Below are 10075 nucleotides of genomic sequence, written 5' to 3' on the forward strand. Positions count from 1 at the left end.
TTTCCTTTCGCTCTTACTGTGACTGCTATACTGAAATGTATTTTTTCTAATGATTAATTGAATCATTAGGGAGAAAGCCCTCTTACTTTACAATATTGATATAAAATGATCTTGAGGTCATTGATACGAAGTGACCACCAATGTAAATATCTTCAGAATACACACACACACACACACACACACACACACACACACAGATGTAATTATTTAGCATCTTTGTGTATGTATGATTTTCACGGTTTCATTATGTGACAGTGAAAATGAAGAAACTCAAGATAGATAGTGGAAAGGGTGATGGATTGTTGTTTTCTCTCCTGTGTACTTCAGTGCCATTTCCTTTTTTGTTCTTGCAGGTGAAGACAGATGACAGAGTGGTTAAGATGGACCTTGGTTTACTCTTCCTAAGGTTACACAAATCAGATGCTGGGACCTATTTTTGCCAGACAGTAGAGCATAGCTTTGTCCATACTGTCCGTAAAATCACCCTGGAGGTAGTGGAAGAGGAGAAAGTCGAGGATATGTTTAACAAGGACGATGAGGAGGACAAGCATCACAGGATGCCTTGTCCTGCCCAGAGTAGCGTCTCACAGGGAGCAAAACCATGGTACAAGGAATTCTTGCAACTGATCGGTTACAGCAACTTCCAGAGAGTGGAAGAATACTGCGAGAAAGTATGGTGCACAGATAGGAAGAGGAAAAAGCTTAAAATGTCCCCCTCCAAGTGGAAGTATGCCAACCCTCAGGAAAAGAAGCTCCGTTCCAAACCTGAGCATTACCGCCTGCCCAGGCACACGCTGGACTCCTGATGGGGGTGAGACTATCTACTGTCTTTTGAAGAATTTCTATTTGGAATGTAAAAAATAAATCATCCAACTTCTTTGCATTACTTAAAAGAGATTTCTGTAATACAGGAATGACTGTGAAGGTGTTATAATAAATTATTCTACATACTCATTTGACTGGATAAATTTCACATAAAATTAACTAATTTTTTAAATAAATGCATTGCTTAATGGTTCCTCATTATGTTTATCAAAAAACAATATAGCTGTAATTTTCAGTACTTGGCTGCTTTTCCGTGAAGATTATTATTTTAGTTTTGGAAGACTTAAAAGTATTAGAATATTGAAGAAAAAATTGGAGAATTTTATAATCATGGTAAATATAAAACTAAATATGTTTTAATATTTCAGAATTTTTCTTTTCCACCACATTGTAAGATATGCAGAATACAAGATACTTTGTCATTCTCATGTGAACTTTCTGTACTCTTTAAGGATTTTTTTTATTAGTGTTGTTTAAGTCATGAGTGTTAAGTAGCAGGTGTGTTGTGACTGCTGTAACCCATGAAAGGAAAAATGTGGTCGTTCTGAGGCTTGTGCCCTTCGTAAAATATTCATTAAAGCATACTCACAATATTTTTGCTTTATAACACAGTCTTTAAATTTCACTCACTGTGGAAAGAAAAACTAAGGTAACTTCTCAGAAAGATATCAAAGAATGTCAAATCAGATGAAGTTATAGCTAGAATTCTAACTACTGTAAAAGATTTTTGCTGCTCTCTTGTGGTAAGAAAAAGTATATTCTCACACATTTCTTTTTTCTCTACAGATGGGTGTAAAGATTTGAAAGCAGATTATCAGTAGATACATCGATACATGAAGTTCATTTGCAGAAACAAATAACTGAAATAAAAAACACATTAATCCTTATGTCATACTTTAATATGAAAGTATTGTTTATAGATAATTTATTGTCTCACAGGTCAAAAATGGAGATTTTGCGGCACTGAAGATCTATTAAAGCCCCAAAGTTTAAGTTTCCAAATAATCTTCGCTGAAATCTAAAATATATTATAGCAACCATGCTTTATTTGTGAAAAAGTATTAAAGTGATTTGCTCTCAAATACCAAATGTTCTTCTCTATTTTATATTAAGAGACAGGAAATTGTTTCATGAGTTCACTTAACTACTGAGATATTCAGAGCATTTTTACCTCCCTCTTAAATATTATAAAAACAATTGTATTTTTGAGAATGTTTATTTATCAAAGTCTTTCCTTCTCCTATTAAATATTTAGCAATTACTTTTCTCAAATATGAAATTTTTATAAGATGTTTTCATCTAAATAAAAATTAAAGGCAAGTGGATTACACAGGGAAACCATTGTGAACATTTATTTAGATATTAATCTTACATTGTGTTTATTTCAGTTTTCAAAGTTAGCTTATAGGTTATAGATTTCAATTAAAGTGCTGATAACTCATAATCACTTGCAATTTCATTGTAAAATTAACAAATACACAAATATTTTAAGAAAAATTTGCTTGTTCGGATAAGTCACCATGTTTCAAAAGATCTAAGAAATGCAAATATCCTGAAAATTGACATCCTCTGAAAATTCCACTTGCTATTTACCTAAAAATCCACTGGAGGTCATTACTGCCATTAAATAATAACTGAAAAGACTATGTATTGAAATATAATTTTAAAAACTATATTCAGTAAAAGCCTGCTCAATTTGGAGAAATAGAACCATAAACACAGATCGCAGGGGCCTTACAAAGTTTATGTCTAAACAATTAAGTCAATTAAGTACACTTTATTGAAAGTAGTCTTTCATTAACACACAAGAAAGAAAGCAGGATTTTCTCCTGTATGTGAATTTTAAATTTAAAAAGTAAGGCAAGTGAGACATAAATAGTTATCATTTTAATCACAATAACACAGACAAGTTGTTAATAATGATAACAATGGTGTAACTTGTAAACTAAACATTTGGTAACTGAAGCAATAGGCAGAGGAAAATAGCTTTTCTATGACACAAGTCATATGTACATGCACTGAACAGCCGTTTGATTAAAATAAACTGATTATTAACCAGAAAAGAAACATTTTACATAAAATGCTAAAATTGATTATAGGAAAATAATTCAAACCCAAAGAAAGTTTATACAATGCTAATTTGAAAGAAAACTGATAAGAAAACTTTGAGGGCCCAGGTCCACAATTTAGGGAGACCACTAAATTTTATATATAATTATACACATATGTACATATATATGTACATATATATATAATCTTGCTTCCTGCCTGTTTATGGCAGTACTGAAGAGAACTGGGAAAGTAGAGGGAGGGAGAGAGAAAGATGAAGAAGAGAGAAATCAGTTTCCAAGGGTATGTTTCATGTCCCACCATTTTTTCAGTTTCTCCCTCTCTCCCAACACATGCGTGCACACACACACACACACACACAACTCACATACTATAAAATAAATCTTCACTACCCTATCAAAATACAAATATATCAATCTATGCTGTTTTGTCCTTCTTGAGAATCTAAAACATACCACAAAAATATGTCCCCAGTCTTTTGTTCTGTCTGAGGTTAGAAATCATTCAAATTCAGAATCTCTTTTGAGAAACGCCCAGGCTTAGAAAATTAGAAATGGATGGATCTTCTCTGAACTCAAGGAGGGCACATACTTAGACACCTGCAAGACTTGGAGGAATTAAGAGTTCACCTTTGATCTCACCAAATTTTCCCTATTTTTCTCTTTCTCGCAGAAGGAGAGAAACCATGCTCTCTAACATTGAGCAAAACTCATAACCACTCATCCTAATTTCTAAGGGGCACCTCCATCTAGGGCCAGTCTTCTACTTCTTTAGACCTCTTTTATCTTTGTTACAGGAGAGGACCTGTGGATGGAAAGAGTTTTGACATAAAACAATGCCCATTCACTTGCTCCTTCAGCACAATGTCACCCATTGAGAAATAGATCCAGATTTGTTAACAAGAAAGATTTTACTTCGTGATTTGTGAGGTCTCTTCCATGTCTATAATTCTACATTGTTAACTTTTTTCTTTTGTGTGAATTACTGAATATTTCAGTGCAAAACTATCAACTTGGAGAAACAGGGATTAAATAAAGGATAAACACTAATAAGAGCTGTAGAAAAAAGGGAACAGAAAGTCTTTGCCTGTTTAGTAAGTGGCAATTCCATATATATTTTAGAGTTTTTTTCTAACTAAAATTAAATACTTAGAATGTTTGTAATGAGTGTTCAATATTTGCTATAGGTTTTAGGGTTTTGTAAATCTTCCTAGTAATTATGAACATTTGTAAAATTTGTAAAATATAATAAATCATTTTGAGTGTTGGTGTTAAGCATGAAACAAACACAGCAGCTGTTGTCCTTAAAAATGAATTGACCTGTGACATCTGTAGCCTAATAAATATATTAAGAAAAGTACTTAGTATTGTATAAATATTTTGTTTCCAGGAGAAAATGCGACACTCAAGAAGCCCATATTCTTTTTCTTACAGCAGAGCATTACGCCGAGTTCCATTTTAAAGAAGGACTCATTTTTCAGGCCAACAACTGTTGCATTTGAATCAGATATAAATAATAGATTTTCCACAAACACTCAGCTGATTGTAGCAGTGCTATTTAAGCTGGTATGTTTATTTTTGTTTTCTTGGAAGGATAGCTTTATATTTTGGCTTTCATTATAAATTGATTGTGTTCTGCTTGTGTTTAACTGACTTAGTTATAAGCTAGAGCACTATATGGGAGTGCTCTTTTCTGTATGGTATCCTTTTATTTGCTTGGCTGGGTTCATAACAGCGTGTGCCATATTCTTTCTTTTCACTGATTCTAAGCCGTGAGACTTACTATCATCTGGTGGCAAGCTGCAGGGCCCATTAACGGTGTGTCTCTTTGACTCTAACGTGGATCTGCTACTCCACACTACGTACTTTGTCTGTACCATTATGTACAATCTCTATTTGGCTCAACTTCGATGAAAAAGAAATAAATATTTGCTAAACTCTCAAGTGTCGTCTGGGGAGCATTTTCTAAGTTTCTGCCAACTGAACTCAAGTTTTTTATGTTAAGCCTATATGTAAACATACAATGCCAGACTACCACGGAGTTTTGGTTTTTTTTTTTTTTAGAAGTTAGAAAAGAATTCAGTTTTCTTTCCTGTGATATTTATAAACCAACTTTCCTACAGAGGAAAAAGTCTGTTCACCTCATTACCTTGCAGCAGTTGGGTTTATTTATGCAACCCTGTGTTGCTAGGACCAGCAGCCAGAAATTCCTTTCAAAGCTTCATCATCCAGATAAGAGATATGAAAAATGAAAGATTTTAGAATGGTAACTAGTTGAGTGTTTACGATTTTTGTAAGCCTCAAGTTCTAGCTTAATGTATCTGAATTGCTATTTTCTCTGTTATTTTTATAAGACCTTGGGAAGGTCATTTAAATGAAGTGTGGTGTTAAGTAAACTTTTGGGGGCGCATTTTGTTTCTGAGGCAAATTTTATTGTATTGGTAAGTAATTAGCTACAATGTTTTAAAAGAAAAAACTGGCAGCAGCTCATGGAGTGTGTCTCTGGCAGCTTTCTGGTGTGACAATGACATTAATGGTAGTTGTTTATCATATTCCAACCTTGCATTCATTTATAATATAGGCCTACTTTTAGTATAGTATTTGATGAACTAATTGAAACTGTTCTTCAGATACATTTTCAGTCTTTAGTCAAAGGAAGAAGAGAGACAGTTATGGTAACTAGTAATCTGTTGCTTACTATTCAAAGGAAACAAAAGTATCCACCCATCTTTTTATTCAAAAATGGTATGCCAGGTGCTGAACCAGGCACTGTATAAACTATAGAAATGTTAATAATCCCATTATTACACAGATAAACAAAAATTAAATTATATTTTAAGAGAATATGTTTGCATTGTTTATTGAAAAAAAATCCCAAATCTTCATTTTACTTTATAGTACATGAAATGCAACAACAGTGTCGTTTAATACAAGCATTTATGCTTTCAGAAGTACAGTTGGTATACACAGGGGATTGGGTCCAGGGCTCCCATACATACCAAAATTCATGAATACTCAAGTCTTGAGGTCACCCCTGTGAATTCAAATACAAGAAAAGTCCCCCACTCTGTGTATGTGGGTTTCATATCTTATAAATACTTTATTTTCCATCTGCATTTGGTTGAAAACAATTCACATATACATGTGCCTTTGCAGTTCAAACCAGCATTGTTCAGGAATCAACTGAACTTCTAATTATGAATATTGAGACTCCTGGTCAGGATGGCATTTAGAAGTCAGGCTTGGATTCAGAGGAGTTGCAATAGCATAGCAATAATAAATGATATATAAAAAGATAAATAATTTAACAAAAAAGAAAGAGACCAACATAGAAGCCTAACATCTTTATGAATCTGCCCTACATTTGCCTCCTTCTCAGCCATCTTTACCCAACAGCCAAAGTCATCTTTCTACCACAAATTTGATCCTTTTATAACTCTACTTGAAGCCATTCAATGGCTTTTGCATGGTTGATATGGTTTATTAACCAGCAATGGAACAGAAATGCAAGGCAGTGATTGGACTTGAGGCCAAAACTCTGGACATGTGTTCAGCAGAAGATAGTGGTAGCAGGAAACCCAGATCCTGCTCAATGAGAGGAATACACATGACAGATGCCAGGTGAAATGTTAGGGCTTTTCACCGCTTTGGTCAGATACAGAAGCCTGAAATCTGGGTACCTACCATTGCCTGGGGTTTTGTCATATAGGAGCTGCATGTAAAGCCATCTAAGGCTAGGACACAGACTCATTGCAGGTCCCAGGACAGACTTATCCCCTTTTTCCTCTTCACTTCTCTTCATGACCTGGGATCCCTGGAGCATGAGACTCCCAAGTCATCTCAGTACTGGAGCCTAGAATAGCCAAAGAACCTTTTCTGGTTTAGTAGCCCTGAGGTGGGGATAAGGAGGTGGAAGCAAAAGTAAAAGCTACAGGCAAAGTACTATAGACTGAATTCTGTCACGTCTCCCTGGTCATCCCCAATTCACAGGTTGAAGTCCTACCCCTCAATGTGGTGGTATTTGGAGATGGAATTTGGGGAGGGTAATTATGGTTAGATGAAGTCATGAGAATGGGGACCTCATGATGGGATTAGTAGCTTTATAAGAAGAGGCAGGGAGGTGGATAGACAGAGAGAGAGAGAGAAGCCTGGAAGGGAACCATCTGCAAACCAGGAAGATGGCCCTCACCAGGAACCAAATCTGCTGGTACCTTGATCTTGGACTTCCCAGCCTCCACAACTGTGAGAAATGTGTCTGTTGTTTAAGGCACCCAGTCTATGGCATTTTGTTATAGCAGCCCAAGCAGATTAATACACACAAGAAAGCACAGAGAAAGGTGGGGAGATTAAGGATAAACAGAATATTCGAACCCACAAACAAAATATTTCAAAACATTTCAAGATATTCAAAGTTAAGTAAATAATAATATCCAGAAAAAGTGATGAAAAGTAGCCTCAGGTATGATGTTCTGAAGGCCCATAGCTTTTATTAATTGTTAAAAGGATAATTGGCCCAAAGGTCAAGAACAACTGTACTAACACAATTTATCACATTATAAATTAAGACCTATGACCAATGATGTTAAACAACTTCTTAAAGGTAAAAAGAAGAGGCAGAATGAGAAGAGAAAATAATTCTGTTCATCAAATGTGCATTCTTGTAAAGAACACACTGTATGTCTTATAAGATGAAATTTAATATAAAATACTGTGTATGTCCCGGCGGAGCCTCAGAGTGTGACTATAATCAGAATGAAAATTTGTATTCATCGTAGTAATCTATAGATCTCTTGGTTCATTGCTCCTAAAGCCCAAGATGAAAACATAAAGTTCACTGCTTTAGCTGAATAAAAGAATAGATGAATGAGTGGATGATGAATGAAGAAATAAGTCAGAGGATAACATCATTTAGATTCAAGTAACCAAATACAAGTAAGAAGTTATTTAAATGAAGAGGATAAGTATTCCCTAATGTAACTAGAAATCCAAAGGAAGGCAGTCTCAGGGCTAGTTAATTCGGTGACCAGAGGAACGTTTTCCAAAGCTCAGGTAATTTCCATATTTCCTGTCTGCTGTCCTGTGAGTTGGCTTTGTCCTCAGGCAGGTGCTCTAGATATCTACTTTTTACACCCAAACAGGTACAGATGGTAGTACTTAAGATTATCTGCACATCTTCTACCCCAACCACACCAAAGCCCCACAAGACTTCACCAGGATTGGGTAAATACCCACATCAGGAAATCTGGAAAAGCTCATTTCTAATCTTATAATAGAAGACAAAGTATATCTGTAAGAAAGAGAGCGGGAGAGACAGCTGTTTGTTAGAAAAACGGCAAGATCAGCTGCAGACATCATCTACTGAGGTAACAAAAAGTAGGTGGAAAACCAACATTTAAATTAAAATAAGTAACACTGGTGTGGGATAGGCTTTTCCTACTTCCTGAACTGAAAATTTAGAGAATTAACTCCCAACTTAAGAATCCAAGTTTTGACCAAATACTATACTCAGACAATGCTAAAAATATCAGGGTTTTTTTTTTTTTTTTTTTTTTTTTTTTTTTTTTTTTTTTGGTAAATTCTACATGTTTGAAATTCTGCTGCAATAGTTTGTGAGAAAGTAATATTTGAGTGTTTGAGTGTGCTTTCTGAAGATAGGTTAATCATGGATAGATTCATTATAAATAATTACAACAAAATCAGAAAAATATGGAGACCACAAAGAATATTCAGTTACATTTTACAAGACATAAAAAGACCATACATTTTTTTTCTTGTTGTGCAATCTTTGAAGAACAGATGGCAAAAGTGGGGACACTTCAGGAGCACTCTTAGAACATCTGTTCCTGTCACTGTTAGGAAATTTAGTCTCATGGACTACAAAGCAAAATCTCCAGAATGTGTGAAAGGAGCCCTGGTCTGAGCCAGAAGATCAGAGCTCTAGTTCTGATTTTGATAAAACTAGAAAAACCTCTTCGTTTCTTTGCTTCCAAACATGTAAAATATATTTCAGCTTCCAAATACGTGAAATGAGGTGGTTGGACCAGATGATTTTGAAACGCATACCATTTATAACATTGTTCCATCCTTTAAAATGAGATTTCAATGAAAAGACCATGTTCAAATATCTTCTGCAGAAAAATCCAACACTTTAGTATGGAGACCAAATTGCCTTTTCTTTAATTTTTTTTACAAGTTTATTGATGTACAATTGATGTGAAAGAAACTGCACAAATTTAAATTATATGATTTGGTAAATTTTGACTTATCTATACATCTGTGAACCCACCACTGTCAAAATAATGAATATATCTATTATCCCCAAAGCTTCCTAGGCGCTTTTAGTTTCTTTCTTCACTTCCTCATCCACTACCCAGGAAACCACTCATCTGTTTTCTGACACTATTGATTAGTTTGCATTTTATGTAATCATATATATAGAAACACACAGTTTGTCCTCTATTTGCCTAGCTTCTTTAACTCAATATCATTCTTTCCAAATTCTTCCATATTTTTTAGTTTCCCAATAGTTTACTCATTTTTATTACTGAGCAGGATTCTACTATAATGGATATAGAAAATTTTGATGGACATTTTAGTTGTTTCCAGCTTTTGTCTATTGCAAATAAAGCTACTTTGAATGTGTGCAAGTAATTACATGGACATACATTTATTTATCTTGGGTAAATACTTAGGAAGGCAATTTTCAAATTGTGTAGTTGATGGTTATTTAACTTTCAAAGAAGCTACCAAATAGTTTTCCAAAGTGATTATACAATTTCACATTTTCACCAGCAGTGTATGAAAGTTCTATTTCTTGTGTATCCTCCCTAACACCTGATATATTGTCTTTTTAATTTTAGCCATTCTATTAAGTATGAAGTGACATCTCATGGTGACTTTTTTTTTTTTTTCTTTTTGAGACAGAGTCTTTCTCTGTCATCCACGCTGGAGTGCAGTGGCGCTATCTTGGCTCACTGAAAGTTCCATCTCCCGGATCCAAGTGATTTTCCTGCCTCAGCCTCCCAAGTAGCTGAGATTGCAGGCATGTGTCACCAGGCCTGGCTAATTTTTTGTATTTTTATTACAGATGGGGTTTCACCATGTTGACCAGGCTGGTCTCGAATTCCTGTCCTCAAGTGATCCACCCACCTCGGCCTCCCCAAGTGGTGGGATTACAGGCA

At 34.9% G+C, this 10075-nt stretch overlaps 1 protein-coding gene across 2 annotated transcripts in view; it reads left to right on the forward strand.

Moving 5' to 3' along the window:
* The window catches only part of SEMA3E (semaphorin 3E), a 296986-nt gene extending 292148 nt beyond the window's left edge, over positions 1 to 4838 (forward strand). For both annotated transcript variants that reach the window (XM_045388676.3, XM_065542400.2), the window contains one exon: positions 354 to 4838. In XM_045388676.3, the coding sequence (XP_045244611.2) occupies positions 354 to 806 (453 nt within the window). In that variant the 3' untranslated portion in view covers positions 807 to 4838. The remainder of the gene's footprint in view (positions 1 to 353) is intronic.
* Positions 4839 to 10075: the final 5237 nt, after the last annotated feature.

Source organism: Macaca fascicularis, chromosome 3 (genome assembly GCF_037993035.2).
Source record: "Macaca fascicularis isolate 582-1 chromosome 3, T2T-MFA8v1.1".
NCBI classification, from domain to species: domain Eukaryota; kingdom Metazoa; phylum Chordata; class Mammalia; order Primates; family Cercopithecidae; genus Macaca; species Macaca fascicularis.